At 38.8% G+C, this 22,849-nt stretch overlaps 1 protein-coding gene across 1 annotated transcript in view; it reads right to left on the reverse strand.

Annotated features, from left to right (window-relative positions):
- DNM3 (dynamin 3) overlaps positions 1–22,849 on the reverse strand; it is a 190,188-nt gene that overhangs the window by 68,119 nt on the left and 99,220 nt on the right. The window contains 1 exon segment of the mRNA XM_075038434.1: positions 322–431. Coding sequence (XP_074894535.1) covers positions 322–431 — 110 coding nt within the window.

The raw sequence follows: 22,849 nt of genomic DNA on the forward strand, positions 1-22,849 counted from the left end.
CACAAGGTACAGAAGTCATGAATGTTTTGGTAAGCCTAGGTGATTGCCAAACAAAACAAAAATAGGATCAGGAGATGATTATTCAGCCATACAGCAGAACTAGATGACTAATCATAGAGCTGTTTCACCCCATGAGTGGCTAGGAGGACGCTAACCTTTCATCCCATGGTTATGCAACCGCAAAGAAGTAGATAAATCAAGAGTATCAAGATCTTTGTTCACTGAACATAGTGGAAATACCACAACTGCACTCCCAGTTATTAAAATGCTCAGCTAGATACAGTTTTATAGAAGTATCTGCAGAATAGCACATTTTCTTACCTCTGCTCTGTGTTAAACAATGCAAAGATATGTTTGCTAGACATGAAGCTCTTTTCAACATCTCGCACTTTCAAATTGTCCAAAGGAAGCATATACTTCTTCTCTTTTTCCTAGGAAAAAACAGATTAAAACAACACTGTGTGAGAAGTCTCAAAGAAGCCTGATCTCAGCAAGCTCTGTTTAGTTGGTAATGCCTTCAATACATTTATTATCATAAGGGAATATCCAAAATTGAAATGTCTGCTTATCTTTCATAGACATACCTGCAACAGAAATGAAACCTCAATTCCAGTTCTGTTTTTCACTGACCCTTTTAAAACATTTCCTAATGAAAAAATTCCACCTCAAACACATAAACATCCACATTTATTATTCTTCATTCCTCTGAATTCTAAAAAGAAAAGGGTCAGACTTAACTAAAATGAAAGTGCCTAATCAATACAGAACTTTTCTGCCATGTCTGTGTAGCAACTGGAGTAACCAACCTGTGACATAAAATTCATCTCTATCTAGAATTACTATTATTAATTAGTTAGGGATAGCATTTGATGATCCCAGGGATAAATTTTCATTCCTCCAGTGGAAAATACAAAAATCATACAAATCAATTAAAATCATACCATCATCAAGGTTTCATATATACCATATACAAACAAAACCAGACTTCTAATCTAACCTCCTAATCTTGTTTCTCCAAACAGCAGGAATGATCTATGCACTCTCACTGTAGGCAACTCCTTTTGCATTTTCATCACAACTCTCATTTACAGCACATTCTCATTTACAACACAATCACTGCAATTTCACCTTTTCTGGGTTTCTTGCTTCCTGTCACTCCAAAATAAGGACTAGTAATACTCACAAGCTACTTTATGAAGACAGAACAAAAATGCCCTAAGATTATTAGCTGTTCCTATTGTGTTAAACTTCCTTGAAGTCCTCATACTGATGGATAAACCAGAGCAAACCTCTCCATTTTGCTTTGCAAATACACCTGATGCTAAGTAGAAGTGATCCAAAGACAAGAAGGGCAACACTTGCATCCTCAAACCCCCATTCTGGTTTTGCACATCACAATAAAATTGCTGACAAGGATACTAACACGGTGCAGAGTTTAACAGCTTTCAAAGGCCGTGAAGGTACTGTTAAGGCTGGTGCCATTACCATGGCAGCAATGGAATGGGGAGAGGATTTATGCCTTGGAATTTGTGCAGTGGATACCAAATGGCGTTCTCGTGAATTTGGCTATCCAATGACTCTACAGAAGTTCAATAAATCACCAAAGTTGGACAGCTTAGGGCGCCTTCACAGTCCCTTATCTGCCAACATGAAGCAAGACTGAGTAGTCTCTGACTAGCCATCATCAGAACTAGCTGTAAGGTCCAGCACCCACAACACTTGCTAGAGAATTGTGAACTGGGACATCACTTAACGGTGGTTGGCTCAAGTAAGAAATATGCATATGATAATATTTTATTGTATGCCATGAAACAGGGCAAAAGGGACAAACCAAACCAGGACTCATTTTTCTCAATACATATTTCCCAGAAGAAATAAATACACAAAAGTCACTTCCACTGCACAGAACTGGAAGAAGTCCTAGCTAGACTTAGATGTGTGTACTGTGAGGGCAGATGCAATTCAACTTGGCTAAGCTTCAGCAGATTGCAAAACTAAACCATATGAGAATGTACCTAAGAGTAAAACTATAAAAATACAGTGACGTGTCCAACAATGGCTCACTTTCCTAGACAGCTTCATAATAGGCCTCAGTAGAGAAAAAAACATATTTCAAAGGCCCTTCTGGAAAAGCATGGTTTCTACTGTCTTGTTTTGTTGAATACAAAAGTTATCAAATCCAGTGTGGGAGTATTACATAAAAAGTATCTGATGTATTTTCAAACCTCCTCTAGCTTAGCCATCCTAGAAATTATTACCCACAAAAGATCATACATATGTATATTTTTCACTCTCTCATCTAACAACAATTCTGATGAAGGGGTCTAGTTCTGTGCCAGTGTATAGCTATTTATCAAAGTTCATATCTGTATTCTGCTTCCAGGGAATATATACTCTCTGAACCTTTGGGGCTCTCCCTGAAGGGAGAGTATACTGTCATTCATTCAGTAAGTATTACCACTGAGATAAATAAAACTAAGCAAAGTAATGCATAATTTACAAATAAAAAAGTAATAAATAATAGTAAATTAAACTAAATAAGGAACTTATAGATCATATATTTATGTATAAAAAATAGAAGTACACTGTCCTCTAATATTGATTTTTATTGATATGATCTGTTTTGATATTATAAACCTATGTCCTAAATAGTTCTGGTAGTATTTAAAAGGGAAAAATGCATTAGCTTTGCTGCCAAGACAAAGTGACACACACTTGAAAAATATCCTAGCATATAAATTCTGGAGAACACATATTAAACTTTGTATTAAAAGCAAATAATTTTTTTTCAGTTAAAAGCTGGACTGCATGGTAATGTAAGATACTTTGGTTTCCATATCAAACGTTTAAGGTTATAGATATATTAAAAAAAAAATCTCTTGGGCAGAAATATCAATGTTATTTACTCCATCAGAACTAGGAAAAAAACCTAGGTAAGCTTAATTTTTATTCTTGAAAACTTATCTTTCACTATTACAGAATATGCTTATAATGATATACTATTCAATTACCAGAAATCTAAAAAGCTTCTGATGAAGTGTTTGTTCTGACAGACACTATTTACTGACAAACCAAGCAAGCACAGATGAGTAAAAATAGAAACTGATGAAAAAACCATACCAAGAATCTGATTATCTAAACAAAAATTCCACAAGCAGGAAAGTTTTATAAATGTTTGATGCCAAACTGTGCGAAAGTGTTTCTTCTGTAGCCACCAGGAAAAAGGAAGTGCCTACTGAAGGCTAAGAAGTGGTTGGTATTTATTTACATGGCCTCCTACCCACATGCTGAGACAGAGCAGTTTCCAAGAAAGGGAAATCATAGGGTGCCTATGCTTAAAGCTAACAGAGACAGCATGTCACATATGAGAGATCAGACCTAAATACTGCTTAATTCCAGGAGAAAGGTATTACTGTGACATTAAAGTGTGGCAGCGAAACCCATAGCAACTTGTTTGTTTGTTTGTTTCAAAGAGGAAAAAAATATGTATAAATGGAGCATGAGCTAATTCAACACCAGATGAGCCCAACATCATTTCAGCCTTAGCTCAATTAATATTATGTTATGGCAGGGCAAAAAAAGCTCCGGCTAGGACTATCTGTGCATGTTTCCCATCCTGAGAGGCTGACAGCATAAGAAACAGGGAATGTACGAAGCCTGGGAGGAATGGGGCTAGGCACACTTCTACAAGTGACGACATGCACATAACTGTGGGTCCAGTTTGTCCCCCTCAGCATTTGTTCTTTTTTATTTATAGAATTTTATTTTTATAATGGGGCAGAGAACTTAAGCCTGACATGAGGGGAAAAATCAGCACATGCTGACCTCATGTAGAGACTTTGCCTCTTTTTCCTATACAGAGTAGAAGAGAAGAAGGAAAAAGTGGGAGATAACATGGCCCATTCCTGTCCCCGTGACATGAAAAAAAAAATCCCCATAATGCACCTTAGAAAAACAAACCAACCTGCTAGCCTGGGGAGGCCTTCCCACCCTTGAGACAATGTTTCACCACTCGTGGGCATAAGTAGCACTCACATCGTTAATGGACTAGTTCTGTTCTCTGACAGGCGAGTAAGCTGCCAGGAACTGAGAGCATGACGTAAATATGCCATATTACAACTGCCCCTTCCTTCTGCAGTGTTTAAATGTACTAAAAATAAATACTGCTGAAGTCCGAAATGGCACAAGGGATGCAAAAAATACAACAGCAGCTCCCCTCCCCCCAGCAAGGTCTCAGCCAGCACTTCCAAGCGAATGAACTTCATTTCGTTTTCAGCTAGGGGCAGAAATCATTCTTGGCTTTTGGGACTTTGTAGGCTCCGTCAGAACAGCGGAAGAAACAACCTCAGACACAATGTCAGCTAACTGGATTATAAGGGGAACAGAATTCCTTTGGTTCAAAGAAAAGAGATTGTTAAATTACTTCAGCTTCTTCCAGTTATCAAAGGTGATTCTCATTTTTATTTGTCACTTTATGATGGCTTCTGCCCAAGAGCAGCATGCAGGACAAACTCTACTCCCCATTTTGTATCCTGAGGAACAGAATCAAAATTCATGCAGGACAATTCAAATATATGATGCTCGGTTTCTGAAAGGCAGGTCTGAGCCTGATCATTGGCCTAATCGTGCTTTCAGTTACGTCATGGGGAATTGAGCTGGTTTGCTCACCACTTTGTAAAGCTTTTCAGAACACCAGTTCCCAAGTGGGGTGGTCATGACACCAACCAAAACCTGTCTGTGCCGATTGTGGGGACCACAAGTTCAAAGAAATCGAGATCCCAACTGGAAGTGCAGGCCACACTGGAAAAGTTGGAACAAAGGCTGGTTTACAGCAGGATTCATTTTGTGCATCGTTTGTACTGAAAGCACAACTCTCAAGAGTAATTACTGTGCACTGATAGCAAACGGGTATCCATGAAATGCCTTTGCCATTAGTATTAGGCTTAACAAGTATTAGGCATTAATGAGGCAAAATAGTGAACTACTTTAAAATCACAAACCGCTTTGAATTAAAGCTTGGGAACAGCAAATAAAAAGGCTGGCATTTCTGCCTCTGAACTAGATTTCCAGACCAACACACTGTACTACTTTGTATTTGTTTCCACAGTAGTAACTCAGGCCTAATACCTACCTGACTCACGGGCATCGTGCTAGACCTCGTTTCTGCAAGCAGCTAGTGATGGCAGAGCATCATTAAGGTATCTTGTAATCAGGGTGCTAAAATGTGGAGGCGGAACACCAAAGCCGAGCAACTATTTGGCAAAGGAGTTAAGTAGCAGAGGCAGAAAATAATACCAAAATGAAGATGTTCTACAGTACTGTACTATTTTAGATGGCTGGATCACTACCCTCATTTTACAGACAGGAACAGACACAAGAAGCAGTGGCTTGTGAACCTGCTGAGCCAGAGCAATCTATATTAAAAAAAGAAGAAAAAAAAATAGGAAGCATAAGGAAATGCTGATGGTAGGCTGAAACTATGCCTGTTTACACCGACAAGCTGCTCTTACTGCCAGTGCAGAATAGCCTACTCTGTGGCATTTGATTAAAATGCAAACTATTAAGATGCTTCATAGCAACTTCTATAGTATTTAAATCAATATCCAAGAGTTAACCATATTCTAACTTTAAATATACCCAAGATAATTTTACAGTGTTTCTATTTCAGTTTATTTTTCTCTCTCAGTTTAGAAAGCCACACAGCATCTTCACAATGGCCTCTGCTTTACCACACTTGGCTTTAAAGCATACTCTGAAAAATGAAGTGTGAGATGCTTACATATCCCTGCAAACTTTTGAAGAAAAACAAAGCAAGTTATTTTATTACAGACAACTTAGCTATGTGGGATTCAGGCCTGAACATGCTCCTGGGTACAGCTGTAGAAACATAATTCTAAACTGTCTACAAAATGAAGAAGGAGCTGCTTTAACAGAAAAACAATGCATATATTCTAACGTTTTTACGAAAAGCGTAGCAAAAGAATACATAGTAAGCTGCAGATGAGAAGACCATGTTTCTTCCACCTATGCACCTCTCTCCAGTCTTCTACAATCAATTCCTACATGGGTTTAGCTGTTGATAATAAAGCATTGAAGCTAAGCACTTTTCCAAGAGTTTCTTTTCTTTGACCACTGAAACCAGATTCAAACCACCATAGATTCTAATCCTTCAATAAAGCTAGCCACAGGGGCATCAAGAAGCACTCTCACATGTACGAATGATTCCCTATGTGCTCAAGTGAAAGTCTTCAGACAAAAACTTTAGGCAAAACATGAAAAATTATTGTCTCACTCCCTGAGACTCCTCCACAGGCAGGTGGATTATACCTCCATGATGCACTACTATTCCCCTTCCTGCTCTGCTCTCACCGCGTGCCAGAACTCTGTAGCTGTGCTACACCACAATGGATATACATTACCTAGAGAGCAGTTTTATTACATGTATCTGTATTGACAAGAATAATCCAGTATGACATATTAGAGAGCTGTCACACATAGGCATACCTATAATTAAATATTATCAAAGACACAGAAGAACTATTATGCAATGCATAAGAGAAACAATTCTAGGAAAATGCTAAAGAATAAAACGAGAGCTCCAAGTTGAAAATCTTGACACAAAAATGTGGCAACAACTTAGGGTGATAAGCCAGACTGTTAGAAGAATGGAGCACATGGCACAGAGCACAATACCAAATCTTGTATTCCCTCAGTGTTACAAGACTTTATCCTCTGCCATGGTGGAGATAATGAGTTCCTTATATAAATCAAGGCTGAAAATGCCAAACCTGAAACCGCAGCTGAAAAAGAGAGATCTGATGATAGAATCAAGCTATTTCAGGTTTCAGTTATTATCTTTCTATATTTTGCATTTATAATATCATTTCTAGGCAATTATGTGTACTCCTGGCACTTCCAATTTTTTCCCAATCTCTTGGTAGCTCTTCCCACAACATATTACTAAAAAATTCAACAGGCATGTCTTATCTCTGGTGTTTCTTCAACTATGCAATTAAACCTGATGCTAATGTTAAATCAGTCCTTAGTCTGGTCTTGTCATTCATTTTACAGCATGTTATTCATTTCCCACAGTGTTTTTCTCTCATAAGAAATGGTATTATATTTGTTTCTGCACTTTGCTTCTGCCCAAACTTCTTCAGTAACAGAACCACAAGACTTCACAACTCTGTATCTGAAACACTTCATCCTTTCAAGAAATGGTGACTGGTGTCTTTCTTGAAAGGAGTTTACTATCCTGCTACATTTCAAGACTTCACAGAAGGACACTGATATAGGGTGTCTCTATATCACTATTTTGCAGCACAGCTGTCCAACTTTAACTGAGGGTTTACAGAGAGGTGAAGCTGCAGCTTGCATTCATGCAGCGCACACCAGAGCAGAACCTTACAATCCACCTGCTCACTCAGGCAGCCCTGAATACTTCCTTCTTGCCTGGAGGAGGGGACGGGCACAGCACACAACAATGAACAACCAGAATTCTTGGGAAGTGCTGTGCTGAGCAACCAGTCTGGCCCTTAAGTGGGAGCTAACAAACCTGCTGCACCAAGCTAAGTCCATGGGGTTGCTGCCTGCACAGCAGTCCCCACTTTATGGTACCCAGATAAACGGCTTTCCCATGGTTCATCTCTCACTTCCCTCAATAATGAGGAGTGGGTGGCTGAGCAGGCATCCCATCGTATTAGTGCAAAGCCTGAACGGCTGGATAAAAAAAATAAAATAAAAAAAAAAAAAAATCCAGTTATTTCACTGGTTCTTCCTCTGCCTTTACATAATCAGTGTTTCAAACAGAAATGTAATAGTTTCTGGAATATACAACAAATTCAACATGATTTAAGATTGCCTCTCTTCAAGAGAGGTGTTTATTATCTCAAGTGGAAGGGCTGGTCTTTCACTGGTCTCTGCTGTGGGGATGTGCTGTCAGTAAAAGGATCAATCTGAGAAAGGGCCTGATGAAGAGGAAATCTCTGTTTAGCTCCTATTAGTTAGAATCTTGAAAGGTCATTTTGAATTTGGGAAATCTTGTCTGGGAAAGAAGCCAGCCATTCCTCTGAACTGAAGTGGTGCTGGCATTTAAACCTGAGAGAAAGCCCTGACTGATGAACCAGTTGACAGTCTGGAAAAATTCTGCTGGATGCGTCTAGTGGCTGCTCCAAAGGTAGAGGGGAAAAAAAGTATCCTTTGACCTTTTTATCCCTTGCAATGAAGCCTGCTTATGACAGCTTGCTTTATTAATACTGGTGCTCAAGTTTTTATTTTTTCACTCTTCACCTACTGCAGATCATCCAACAATTACAGTGGTTTGTGGGAGCGATAGTGCAGGATGAAGGGCTTTGGTGCAGCATGTCTGTGCTGGTAGAGGGCATGGAGTGACAATGACATACCAGTTCCTGGGACATCTGGCTTTTCAGCTGGGTACAGCTTTCCATTCATCAGTTTACAATTTTGCTTATTACATATATAAGTGTGTGTATAAAAATACTTTTATATATATGTACACACACATATTTTGGTGGTGGTATTTTTTTTTATTTAAAGGAAAAACATAATTCCTGAAACCTATTCTCTTTGAATATAAGTGCAGCTCAGATTTCAGTCTCAAGAAGGTGATGGTCTGGGTGGATGAACCTCTTCAGTTCTAATGACCTCTTGCATTAGGAATACTAAGTTAAGATTGAAAAAAACCAACAAGTTTAACTGTATTTTCAGCTTCCTGGACTCCCTTAACATGCATATAAAAAGAGAGCCTCTCATTTATAAGCCTCCTGAAATTCCTTGGTAGGTACATGAAGAAGATACACCTTTGCTATAGTACCCTTGTATTTTGCTGGAAAGGCATTTCTTAAAACTATTCTAGCTTTTGGACGCATTTCAGTTTCTATAAAATGAATCCTAGAAAAGCTCAGACTCAGGAAGCCACCAGATACTTTTCATTGGGTACCAATTGAAGTATCTGGAGAGACACTAGATCCTTTGTGTGTGCGCATGCGTGTATGTGGAAAAAAAAAATTTGCTTCTTACCAAAATCAAAATGACAAATACGCAATTACATAATTATGTAAAAAACATTAAGCAGGATTTTCCTCAGGCGACACATCTGTCTCTGCAAGACTCCTGAAGATGCAACAAAATACACACACACAAATTAGTTCATGGCATTTATGCTGCCCTACTTGCTTGTTATCATTAAAACCTTTCAGACAGTAATCAATTTCACTGTGGTGGAGATTACTGCAAAATGCATTAAGAAGTTCACGCCTGTGGCAATGGTCACTGAAAATATTTTGGACAGCATCCCAGAAGTATAAGACTTTTTCCAGACATCCGAGAGAAACTCTGCTATGACAGAGCTTCTGGTGTCAAGGCTTCTCCCCCATCACCCCTCCTTTTTTTTTTTCTTTTTTTTTTTTATAGCAGCATTTTTTGAAAGGTACATTTCAGCTTCTTTTCTTTCCTTTTTAATTTTTTGTTTTTAAGCAAGCCAAGATACTTGGATCATGGAAAACATTAACTTCTGAGACAACTGTCTGAAGATATCTCCTTCCTTGCTCTATACAATATGTATAAATATACTCTGGGTTCTTAATTTCATCAAAGAAAAACTGTTGAATTATAACAAAAGAGTGAGAAAACCACCCACTTACTCTATCATAACAACATGTCCATTTTTTTGTAAAATAAGTAGCCCTGGAGATGTTCCTATATTAAATAAACAAAGAAAATTGAATAAACCATAATCATCAAGCACTATTTCTACTTTATATCAAGAACATTACCTTCAAATGCTAAGTGACATATGCCATCAAACTTTCAAGGGAGTGGGTTTTGAAATATGTCTCAGAGTTTGACAAAAGATATCCTAAAATAATTATGGTGATGTGCAGGAAAACTTGTAACCCTCTGCCCTTGGAAATGAATAGCTATTAGAGTGAAGCCTTTATCAGGCAGACTGTTGCCACAAAACTGTCCCCAGACTGAAACACTCCTGAAGCTCATAGCCAAAGTTGTTCCTCAAACTGACTTTAAGTTGTCTCTAGACTGTAACCCTCTAAAGAGAGAAGTAGTTTCTCAATGTACATCACCTGCCCCAGTGGGTACTTGAACACCAGTGGGGATTGCAGACTTTATCATAGCAAACCCTGAAATAAAACTGAAGTCAGAAAAAGGACCTGACAAACATGGGCATGGGAATGTGGGAAAAAAGGTTAGTAGAATATCCAAGATATCATGAAACTATTAGCCTTAAGAACCATCAAGAGCTAGAGGACAGCAACAAAAGATGCAACATCAAAGCATTTTTAAAGCTACTGTCATTAAAAAACAAGTGACTGCAAGGTGCTAGGCAGTGTTAGTCTACTACTGCCTCCTACCACTAGGAGTACATGTGGAGGGAAGCTTGTGTAGGAGAGCTGCCAAACATGGTAGTTTTCAATCTGCAGATGCTGCATATTAAATGAAAACAGCCAAGTGTTGCTCACCCACAAGCAGCTCTTTCCTGATAACGGTATGTTGTTTTCTCACATGCGAATGCATGTACCACGGACACTCAACACATTGCTAGTTATTTCGATCGTGCTGCTCAGCGGTTCACTTGCAGCAGTATACAGAAAACAGAGGTCCTGTTCCAGTATCACCCTAAGGGAAAAGTACATCAAGCTTACAGCGTACTTTAACAACCCATAACTGAAACGGAGGGACAAATTCGACTGCCTTGGCCACATGCTCCCTCTAAACACCATGGCAGATGGTGAACTCGGACAGATGTCAGCAGGAGGTACCACAGTTTGGGGAAGCTTAAAGCAGCACCTCTGGAAGGGAAGGACATCCTCAAACAGAAATAACCATGACTGTTCAAGTGTCATCACTGCCCTTATGTATGATGGCAGAACTTGATTAATTTATTGACAGATCACCTTTGTCAGTTCCATACAAGCTCACCTTTGTGTCCTAGCTGAATCAGAGCAACAGGATAACAACCATACACCAAAGTCTTAGAGACTGTCAAATACCTGGCATCAAAGGCAGTTCTCCTGCAGGCCCGGAGCAGACAGTGCTTATGTCCAGTAACTGATTATCCAAAGCTATGTTTTGCAGCCAGCTAGAACCAAGCACGTAGCTAAGAAACAGGCTAGTGAAACACTCTACAAGCATAAACTTACAGCAAATCCTCGGTCATGTGGTATTAGTTTCACTACATCGGAGGCAACAGCTAGAGGCTTCTGCTAAGAGACAGACTGTGCACTGCCGCAACCAAGACCTACGAACAAAGCAGGACTGCCACTGTGCAGCACGAGAGGCACTGGAGGGAAGTGGGGTGCTGAAGTCAGGAGACAACATATGCGATGCTTCTGGCAGCCAGATTGATCTCCACTAAAGCAGCCACAAACGCTCAGTCAACCAGAGACTCCATCATCATTGTTGTGAGCAACGAGCATAAAAACTGGGCAATGAGAGTATTTCTCAAGAGTATCAGCACCTGGGAGAAGGTGGCATTTCCAGTGCTTCTGCATGGTGGATGAGGTCTTCAGTAACTGCCAGATTAAGAATCTTGCAGTTATATTCTTTTGCTATCGCAAAATAGCATCCTTAGTAATAATTTAAAAATATTTTTAATTGTTTTTCTATTTTTCTCTGTATCTCTTCCAATCCAAACTAACGCCAAACCTTATCTTTTCTTGCTATAACATTTTAAAATATGTCATTTCTCCTCTATATAAAATAACATCATCTTTAAAGAATTCCAGTTCTCCCCTGCCTGGATTCCTGCAATCAAGTATTATTCTGATTCATACCTAACACCCTCTTTTATTTCATGCTGTTTGCTTAGGGAGGAAAATACAAATTGACTATACCACTGTGTAGACTAGAAGTTGTGTTAAGATGACAAATACCTGCATTCACTTAATCGTCTCTGTTAAGATACCATCAGTTGGACTCCCCAAGAACACAAAAAGGAAGGAGCTCATTCCTAAGAAAAAACCCCTCTAACCAATGATCAAAATAGCTGTAAGAACTATCTTAATCATGGTCTAAAAATCTGCAACGTGCAGCTTGGATAGCTATTATTGGTGAAGTGATATTATGAAAATAAGATTTTAAAGAGCCAATAAACAAGATGTAAATTTTTGCTCCAGCAGAACTGTCTATACGTGCTTAACCTCAGCTGTTTCAAAGAACCTATGAAACGTATAATGTCTTAGAAAGTCTCTAGGAGTTTCAGAACTATAAACAAACAATGACAATGCAAGAGGTAATGACATTATTGCAAACACAGAAAAGACAACAAAAAACACATATTGAAATCTGAAAGTTGAAACACACCTGCAAAAACATTGAATTTTTATAGCATACAGTTGTATTACAGACAAGAAAGATAACACCTCTGCTTCTCTAGAAGAAAATGAAATATTTATTAGGAAACGTAGCACTTCCTCAAGAATACAGGTCTTCATCAATAATGACTCATAATATTGTAGTCTATCAATACATTGGCCCTAAACTTGCAGGACACTATTATACTTGTAAAGAATCACTCCAAAGTACATACACTAATTCTACATAACATTGACATACGGCACTGAATTCCCAGACAGTCAGTCAAAGTTCTGGGCAGGAAACCAAATTCCATGATTTTTTTTTTTCTTTAAACACTATGTCAAAACACTCCTATTACTCGTTACTTGTGCTTTGAAAGATATACTCCATTACTCCTTAATATCGTTACCTTTCACAGATACTGCAACCAACAAGGAACTGCTGCTGGAAGATATGTATTAGAACTGTTTTCTAACACTGACATATTGAGATTGTTTCAACATGAAAGAGGCATGGTGACAACAAAATCCAAGTAAAAGAAGACAACTAACTTACAAATATAAGTGCAAACTCGAATTTCAGTAAGGAATCTATAATAGGGAAACAAGCTGTCAAATACTAAAACTCCAAAATTTATAATTTTCCACATATAAATTTATTTTAGGATCAATTCCAAAAACTGAATTCATACAACTAAGCCTTACTGGTGTAAACCATCTCATTGGTAGTCAATGGGCTAATTTCACACACAGTGATTCCGAACATCAACAGAGATAATCTTTTAATGTGTTCTAAAGTAATAAAGAACATCTTAGACAAACACTTTTTCCACTCATTTTGTTTTCAAGACACTCAAAGATAAAAAGCTGGGAGGACAGCTTATTGCAAAGTTGTGCATGCAAAAAAAATTTAAAAATACAATACAAAACAAAGAAAACATTTCAGCTAGTTACCCCTCTAACCTCCAAAAGCCACAAAAATATTGAAATAAAATGTTCATTAAAAATACTACAAGCCTGCCTAAGAGCTTTTTAAACATCGTATTCAGCAATTTGATTTTCTGTAATCCATTTTTAACATTTACATTACCCAAACTGAATGTATATTTTAATTATTTTCTCAATTCATTCATTCTGCTGAAATAACATTCTATTCCCCTTTGAGAATATTCCCAATGTTATAAAAGCTAGATTGTCTAACAGTTTAGATTTATTTTAAATGTCTAATAATATATTACACTGAAATAGTTTGAAATAATTTTCAGGGTTTTATACTAGGAAATAAGGGGTTTATACTAATACATTACCAAACTATATAATTACTAGTAAGTCCCAGAATAAAGTACATGGTGATAGACGAGGCTAAATACATGTATATTTGAACAAAAGACATTATAGAACTATTGCCATTGCTCAAAAAAACCCCCCTCAAACGCGCCCCCCCCCCCCCCCCCCAAAAAAAAAAACCCAAAACCAAAAACCCCTGCCAAAACCAAGTGTTCTAAGCCTGGAAAATTTACACTTAAAGGAAATTCACATTCCCTAATGGAAACGGAATACCTCAAATACGTTTCAATCTGCCCTGAAATTGCACTTTAGAAAATGGGAGGGGGAGAACCTAATTCGGACAGGGGGAAAACACACTTAGTCTAAGAACACACAACTAAGATTTTAAAATCAAATTAATTTGGCATCTGCACAGAGCCTTTACAGGTGAACCCTTATTCCCCTCGCTTTTCTTGCATTCACTTCTATTTCCCCCTTCACCTCTCATGTCTCCTGCTGAGTATATTTGGTGCGAGAAGTGTTTTCAAAGACAGGAACTATTGAAATGCAAAGAAGACTTTGACCACAGATTGTATGTGGACAAACACCACTACTTCCAGGGCCTTTTTGCAGAGAAAGTCACCGTTTGGGAAGAGACTGAAACCATATGTTGCAGTCTTACAAAATAGACACTACCTCCTTCTTCAAGGTAAGTGAAGATGGGAATGCAGTGGCCTCAGATATTTTCAGCAGGCATAAACAAAATCCCAGAGCCTTTCAGAAGACTAGGACACAAGATCATCTCAAAGAGAACATCATCATGGAATTTTTCTTATGCTCACTGAAAAGGAGAAAAATATCATACATAATAACAGGCATATGCCCCTTACTCTAAAATAATTATACTCTGATTAGCATTGGATTCTAAACTCTCTGAGCTTAAACAACACAGCCCAAAAGATCATCATTATTTCATTATTAGGATCACTTAGCACAAAAACTGATGGATGTCAGGTGCTGAGTTTCATAAGAACACATTTCTAATTAATTTGAATTAGGCTGTAAGTTCTCAACTTACTCCACAGTCTAAGAAAATCCTCACTGCCCTCACACACACACATCCACACAGAAACTGCACTGCTTAAAAAGAAAAAAAAGCTGTGAATTACAGAATCACAACACTTGTTCCCTATTTAGCCATACCCTAAAGGGGAGGTGGGGGTGTGGGGGAGAATAATGTAGTGAGGAGGACTTTAAAGCCCTTCAGAGTATTTCAAAGATGAAAATGAGAATGTAGAAAGACCTACTGATGGTTATAACACACGGTGACCTGGACAAGGGGCTGCAGAGGTGGGAGTAAGGTTAGGAAAGGGTTATGGTAGCAACTGCTGCACAGGTATCTAAAATGTCTGTGGACTGACTTACTAATGGCACACAAACAGGAAAAGCTAGAAATTTTCAATACAGAATCAAAATTATTACTTCATTGATCTAACAGAGCCCTAGGGGAATAATTCACATAATCTGAAAAACTGACATATCTTTATATTCTTGTTTAGGAAGTCTGACAGAAAATAACTGGTAAAGCATCATCCTTCATATCAAAAGCACATGTATTCGTGTGGGGTTGACACCAAACAGGGAGAGATAGGTTCTGAACATTCCTGGAGGCAACCAAGGAACAAAGAACACGTGCATCACCGGGACTTTCAGTGATCACTACAATGATTCACGGTACAGGACTTGATGATCATGAGGTATTTTAACTAAAAGAAAGACTCCATGGAAAAGCTGACCTACTGCTTGGTTGAGGGGGAAACCTATTAATAGGCAATGTTGAGAAAGCTCCAGTATTCAATCCTTCTTTCACGTTACTCTTCACTAAAAAGCCTCACAAGCAGTAAAAATTAGTACGGTTAAGTTAAAGAAAATGAACCACTAGTGTAACTGCTAAGTTCAACAACTGCCCCCTCACCCAATTCTTTCAGTTCTCTCAAGTGCCTCAGTTTTGAATCAACAGCTTAAAGTCACGAGTAAAAACTCTGCAACTGATGTGTGTAAACCTCTCACCTAAATTACATGGAGTAAACAGAAAAGCAAACCTGACTTAAAAAGCACAAGAGTTCCTTGGAACTAAGCCCTACTCTTACTCTGCTATTTACACTGCAGCTAGCATCTTTGCTGTACAAGACGACACGCAATCTTCATCGAAAACACAGCCTAACTCAGAGATTCTCAAATGTTTTTCTATTTTAAGCACATCCTCTTTTCCTCTCTGCTCTACCCCAGTGCAGACAACTTTGCGTACTGTAGGCCTGCATCCGCTAGCTCCTTCTCTCCAGAACTGCTTTTTGCAAGTCCCAGCTCCCATGCCATGCTCCTCAGGAAGGTGCTCGCAGGTGTGTTAGAGCTTGGGACAGAGGCACGAGACACGGGCTCTAACGACAGAACTAAAGAACTCATTTACTAGGAATGGTGCAACTGCTTATCAGTGCGGGGCTAAAAGGCAACAGCACCCCATGTTTATCCAGCATGAGAACTGCCAGTCTATGGAATAAGCTGCCAGTACAAACCAAACCCAGAGAAGAGGGGCATCTGCTTTCCACCATGCAATGGCAAGTCCAGCTGAGCAGGAGACTCAATCCATAGAGGCACCTTCACCTTCCAGAGAAGAGGTCAATGTCTGGTTCTGCTCCAAAAACAAAGGGGTCAAGACTCTGGGAAATAATGCACCACACCTTCCTTTATCCCCTCCTGGCTGGGTCTTAGCCTAGCCCAGGAACAGCTACTCATCTTTTCCATTTGGTAGGGTAGGGTGTTGGTCCATCATCTCAATAGCAAATAATTTGCAGACAAGCATCATTTCACTTGTCTTAAAGGAAGGCTATAGAAACATGTGCACTGCACACAGCAAAGAAGGTCATTACGGAAATATTAGAGGACTTAGAATTTAAAGTTTCATGGAACTTGTGCCAATAAAGTGTTGGATATCCCCAATTTAAGCTTGCTATATAAACTATCCCTGAACTGTTGAGATAATTTTTTCATAAGCAGGGAGAAACACAAATATAAATGTCTGAAGTCCTTGTTCCCATTTTGACCTCAGGTGCCTAAAGGCACTTCTTCTGCTCCCACAGTGTGGAATGGCCTCCCACAAAGCACCCATGTGGAATCTTTGGAGGCTATTTTTGAAAAGCATAATAAAAAGACATTTCTTCCTAGAGTTTCTGTTGCTAGCAGCACAGCTTATTGACCACCTCTGTGGATACCTACGCTTTACATAGTTTTTCATACAGATGGGATTTCTTATGTGTAGTTACCCATTACAAAAATCTAACTGAAAAATTATGGTTTTCAACAATGAGACAAAGAAGGAAGCAGGCTTCTCTTTATGTAAGGATGTACCCATCTTTACGGTGAAAAAAGAAAATATTTCCATGAGGTTTACTGCCAATTTATTACAGCAATTAAACTGTCCAGTGAATCTCTGTCTGTATCAACTTATTTCCAGATTCAAAACCAGATGTAAAAACCATCTTTCATTTAATTTGAATATTCTAACTTGGGTAGAATATGTAGAAACAGATATTTTGGCAACTGGTTGCTAATGAGCTTTCCTAACTCTCTAAAGCTGTTCTTGCAATGCTTTTCATACAGTATTTACAAGAAAAAGCTAGTGATTAGAAAACGGCTAAAATCCTTGCTCCTCCTGCAGCACAAAACACCAAGTCTCTTTTGCACAGAAAAGGTTTTTAAACAGGCTTCATTAAACACAGCTTCTCGAGAATCCACTTTCTTGCTGGCCATTACTTCAGTCTTTTTGTATTTCAGCTGTACAGCAAAGGGTTAGTAAACCCATCTACACTAAAACGCCCATTGCCGTACTCCACCCATGAGAGCTTCTAACATTACCAAAAATGTGCAGTATTTTTAACCCATTGTTGAGCACTGGCATTTAAATGCTTAGGCAACATTTTTTGTCTTTATGCATTGCATAAAGAATCTAAGCAGTCTCTAGAAACATCAATTATTAAACTGAAATCTTAAAGGGAAGATGCATGATATTTTATGGCTAAGAGAGTCTGCAATCAAAGAGACATTAATTTGACGTTTTCATTTAAAACAAACAAAACCAGTACTGTATTGAGTAGTGTAAGGTTCTACCTGTTTCTCCAAGCACCCAACTACCATTCTGTAGCTTTAAAATTAATCTTCTACTTTGTGAATATTGTTTTCTCCAACATAAACAGAAGATGAAATCAAGAAAGTGACTGACTTTTGCATTTCCTCTGTGAAAGCTGATAAACAGAAGTTTCTTTAAACAAAGCACATACTTAAGCTATAACCTCCACTGATGCCAAGCATCCTTGAGACTAAGAATTCAATGTCATTCCAGGAATCCTTTCCTATGGATGCCCCCAGCTGCCTTAGAGAAGAAAAAGGAGCCCATGCAAGGAAAATAAAGTTTCATAAAGCCAGGGAGTGAGCCAAATGCTGCCAAACCGTCTGCTGTGGGGACTGTAGTAGACCATTAGATTTAGTTCCTCTTTAGCATCTGGCATTTGCTGCTTTCACAAACACACTGTCTGATTCAGGACAGGAATTGCTACTTTTCAAAATACTGTCAAATAACACAATGTCAAAAGCGGAGATTTTTTTTCCTTAGCTTTTTCATTATGGTAAAGTTTTGTTTACATCTAACAGATAACAAAATTGCAGACTGAAGTCTGATTTTATGTTGACAGTATCTCCTTACAGTGGGTTTAACAAGATAAACAGTAGAAACAGGAACTGAATCATAGCTTTTAACTTTTCATCCTACGTTTTAGTCACAAGACTATTCTTTCTTGCAAAACGTTTAAACCACTACCCTGAGTTTACTTCTCACTTGCTAGCCAGGTAATAAAATTAAAAGGGCAGTGCAAAAGTGGGAAACCAAAAGGAATAATTTTGGGTAAACAGATAGCACATTAGATATGCTTAGAAACATGGATTAGCACATGGGATGTCTCTTGTAAAAGATGATGTATCACATAAAAGCTACCCACACTGGCAAAGGTTATAGTCTGTTTTCATGACTTTTATCAATAGCCAAGGATTGACTAGAAGTTATATAAAGACAAATAATAGAGGAGATACTGTACCCAGTCCTGTAACCTATCTCATCTGCAGTGATTACTCCCACACTATTAAATCAAACAAGAACATTCCTATTTGTACAACCCTTATTTTCAGACTGGAGTCATTGTCATCTCTTACACTGATGCTTTTTACCATCCTCATGCCACCTCCAGCCTCTCTGGCTTATTAAGTGACTCCATGGATGGGAAAACGGCAAATTTCACTTCAACAGAACACAAGCATACACGAACTCACACTTAAATGATTTCTTTCTATTCCTATTTCAGTGTGTTAATTTTGTTGAGGCCCCACATTCTAGCAATCAGCAAAATAGGTGTGTTCCAGCTAAGGCACCATATGACAACACTTCCCTGGAAATACTTGTTTACCCCAATGGAGACCTTCCCTAACTGAAAAGAAGGGTCATGGTCCCTTATTCAGGATTCCCAGAAACCAGGTAGCCTAGTCAAAGCTCTTGCAGGCAGACTGCACGTACATCCGTACCAGCCTCCATCCACAGAGCATGCACAATGCTTCACTGCACACATGTTCTGTGGTACATATTAGAACAGCGTTACCAGTGTTATGGGGTGTGCACTCGCTACCTGCCTGGCTTTTCCCCCTTGGACCTATGGGAGCTCCAGTAGGGGTAGTCAGAGCTTAATTGCTATTCCTGCTGAAAATGTCATCAAGTTTCAGAGACATAAGGCTTCAGGAGTATTCTTATTCTACTCCAATTAGATATGCCAAGATGGCCACAATGACAAAATCCACCGAGCTATGGACTATGATAAATATTCACTTCCTCGAGAAGAGAGGGTGTTAACTCCAGTGGTGATGACAATCAAGTATACAGACAGACAGACAGCAAGACTTGAAATACAAGCAAGTTAGCAGACAATTCAACAACTCCGTCTGCTGCATGGGCAGATGGTGGTCTGTGCCCTCACTACTGGCAGAGAAAAGACATTAATGCAAAAGAAAGCATTATGGTAATTCTTCCAAAATAAGTGTGTTCAAATATCGGCCTCTCTCATTTGCCATTTTAAATGGAGACAGAATGAATTCAAATACCATTTCTTTAAGGAGCCAACCTATGAGTAAGATAATCCTCAAATGAATGAAAAAGAGGAACAAAGGAGTGCATCTACTATACAACTGCCCAATAGCAGGTTATCAACAAATCAAAAATAGTGAAGCCTTTTCTCTACAGCCCAGGATAAAACTGCCTTCAAAGCTGTATGGAAAAAAAAAAAAGCTTCTCCTGTGCAGAACAGAAACCTTCGTGACAACTAACAGCCTGATGTACTAATCAGTTTTCTGATCTGCTTCCTAATAGTTTTTGCTCTGGTACATATGTTGTGCTCTGAATGCCAAGACAATAATTTGGTTGCCTCAGCTAATAGAAAATAGCTTCAAAAAATCATGTTATTATTTAAAACTACTGGAATATTTAATAGGCTAGCTCACTCACCCAAGCAACTAAAACAAACAATTAACAAAACGTTTCAGCCAAAAATTGCTAGTTAGTAGATCTGTTACTTGTGATTAATAGAGATAGCACAGTAGAACTCAGTCATATTCTGATTATTGGTAAAAATATATATTCAAATGTGGCAGTCTGTGATGCAATGAGAGCAGAAGAAGGTAGGCAGGTCTAAGAAATGCAGATATTGTCAATATAATGGTAAACTCAAGACTAATAACAGGACCATTATCATCCCTTGCATTGTGGGAGCATCTAGAAAATATTTCAAACTGGCACTGTAAAAATACTTAAACATTCCTTGCCCCATGGGCTAACAATCCTTATCACCTTGACTAAAAGCTTGGAGGTCATCTGGCAGTCTTTCCTCTGCCAGGTGGCATTCTTCCTCTAACATGCTCTTTCCTCTGATTTTGCAGCTAGACCCTATTTCAAAGGCTGCAAAACCATACCATGTTAGGAGAATGAGGATTATTTACAAACTGATAACTGTTTTTTAAGACTTGCCTCCATGCAGCCTCACTTAAATTAAATATGAAGCGTCAAGCTGTGCAACTACACAACAAAACTGTATCTGCTAGGAACAAAGTAGTGCTTGGGCTAGGTAGTTTAATAGGCTTTACAGTCTACGGTAAGGAAAGATTTCTCCCTCATCACTATTACTTCAGTTTCTTCTTCCTAGTCTTCAAAATCCACCAACATCAAATATCCTTTGCTAGACTGACCAATACTGGAAAAGTGAATACAGCATCACCTGCGTTAAGGACATAACAGAAGAAAATGCAGGAAGCCCTGCCAAAGTGACTTTTGTCAGCGTGGTATCATCCTGCACAGGGCAACACTGAATGAAGATGTTGAGCACAAATCTGGAAGTAGGATAAACCTGTTTCCAAGGGGCTGTACCCAGGTTAGTGAGCCCTGACTTTTAATATGGTTATCAGCACAAGTACCTGTGCAGGTGTGATGACTATTTTTCAGTCCCGGAACAGCTGTAAGCTCACTCAATGAGTGGCATAATGTGATACAGGCACAACCCAGCTTGCCCTTGCTCCAAGTGTGGCAGTTGAGCAAACTGTGCCCAGGGACATACCTTCAGCCTCTCATCACTAACCAGGACACTGAATGTGCAAGCCAGTCCTCAGAAATACAGATGAACAGGAGAGAGGCCTTTTGAACACCCTCTGATTCTAAAGAACAGCAGCAGCAAGTGACTCCATCAACTCTTAAGTATGCCACAAATAACTTTTACAAAATATTCTATAGCTAGATCAGCTCCCAGACACAAGAAATCATTTCATCCAGATCTGTATGACATGCTTAAAACCAACTGAACTTACACAGACCATGAGATCACTACAGAGCAGAAATGCGACCATAATTGCTGTTGAGACAGCTTTGTTAAATAGTTCCACAGCTCAACACTAGAGGCACCAAATCCCACGAGTAAGAACATACAATGGACCTTGAAAAAGCATTCAATAATCACTGTGGTATGCATGAACCCATGAGAGGATCCAACAGCACTGTAGATTCTGGGCTGACTCCAAGCTGTATGCAATAATTATTAACTAGTGCTTTGGGCAGCATCTCGCAGGTTTATTTTTTGGACATGGCCACTGATGTCAGTTCTTCTTTAAGTTACATGGGACTTGCTACTCTAACCAGGTGGTTGTGATTTGCAGGGTTTTCACAACACTTGCTCCTCTTGCTGCTTTTTTCCCTTCTGCTTAAGGTTGATACCATGTTTTTGTTCATGGGGTTTTTTTTGTTTTCAGATTTAAAAGTATGACATAACACCTAGCCACTGTTTTTTGCCTAGTTTCTAATTAAAGCTATCTAAATATCACAGGCCAAAAAAGACTCAAGGTGATCTGAATCTTTGTCAAAATTAACCAAAAAGAAGTGAAATAACGGTGAAGGTAGGTGAAAAATTTACATGACCACTCCACCAAGACACATGCTAATTAGTAAAGAAATGCTGAAAAGAGCCTTAAAGATCTTTTGGAGGCCACTGGACTGGTAAAATAATAGATTTGAAGTTCTCTAGCTGAATGTATGATATACAGGGTGGGACACGCAAACAGAGACCCCTTGTGAATAATTTGGTTGGAAGTGATTATATATTCTATTAAATCAAACAGCTGTGGGAAGCACAAAGGATTGGAAAGCAAGCAGATTGAAAGAAAGCACAGTACCTAGGTGGTGTCACAAAGACAGAAACCTCATCATTTGAATGCTTTAGGGATTTTGCCCAAATTTGTAATGCAACCATAAAACCAGGCCAGTTTCATGTTTTGGGGCTTTCTCTGCCAAGCTTTAATAGATTTTTCTAAATATCTCCTGCTTTCATTACACAAAACAGTGAAAAAAAGTCACTCTTGCTTGTAATAGAAGGTATAAAAAGGAGAGAAAAATGCATTTACATACAGCTGTACCTCTGCATTGTGAGCGTGAGCATAATTAACAAGAACAGTTATATAGAGACAGCTTAAATTCAGCATTTAAAAAAAAAAAAAACCAACCACAAATTAGGGATTCCGCCCCCCCTTTCTTCACTGAACAGTACTCAGCAGCTGAGCTTTCTGGGCTCCAAGAAGGCTAAGCTGGGTAAACTCAGCCAACCACAAGGTTGAAAATGTAGCAG

Source organism: Buteo buteo, chromosome 10 (genome assembly GCF_964188355.1).
Source record: "Buteo buteo chromosome 10, bButBut1.hap1.1, whole genome shotgun sequence".
Classification (NCBI taxonomy): Eukaryota; Metazoa; Chordata; class Aves; order Accipitriformes; family Accipitridae; genus Buteo; species Buteo buteo.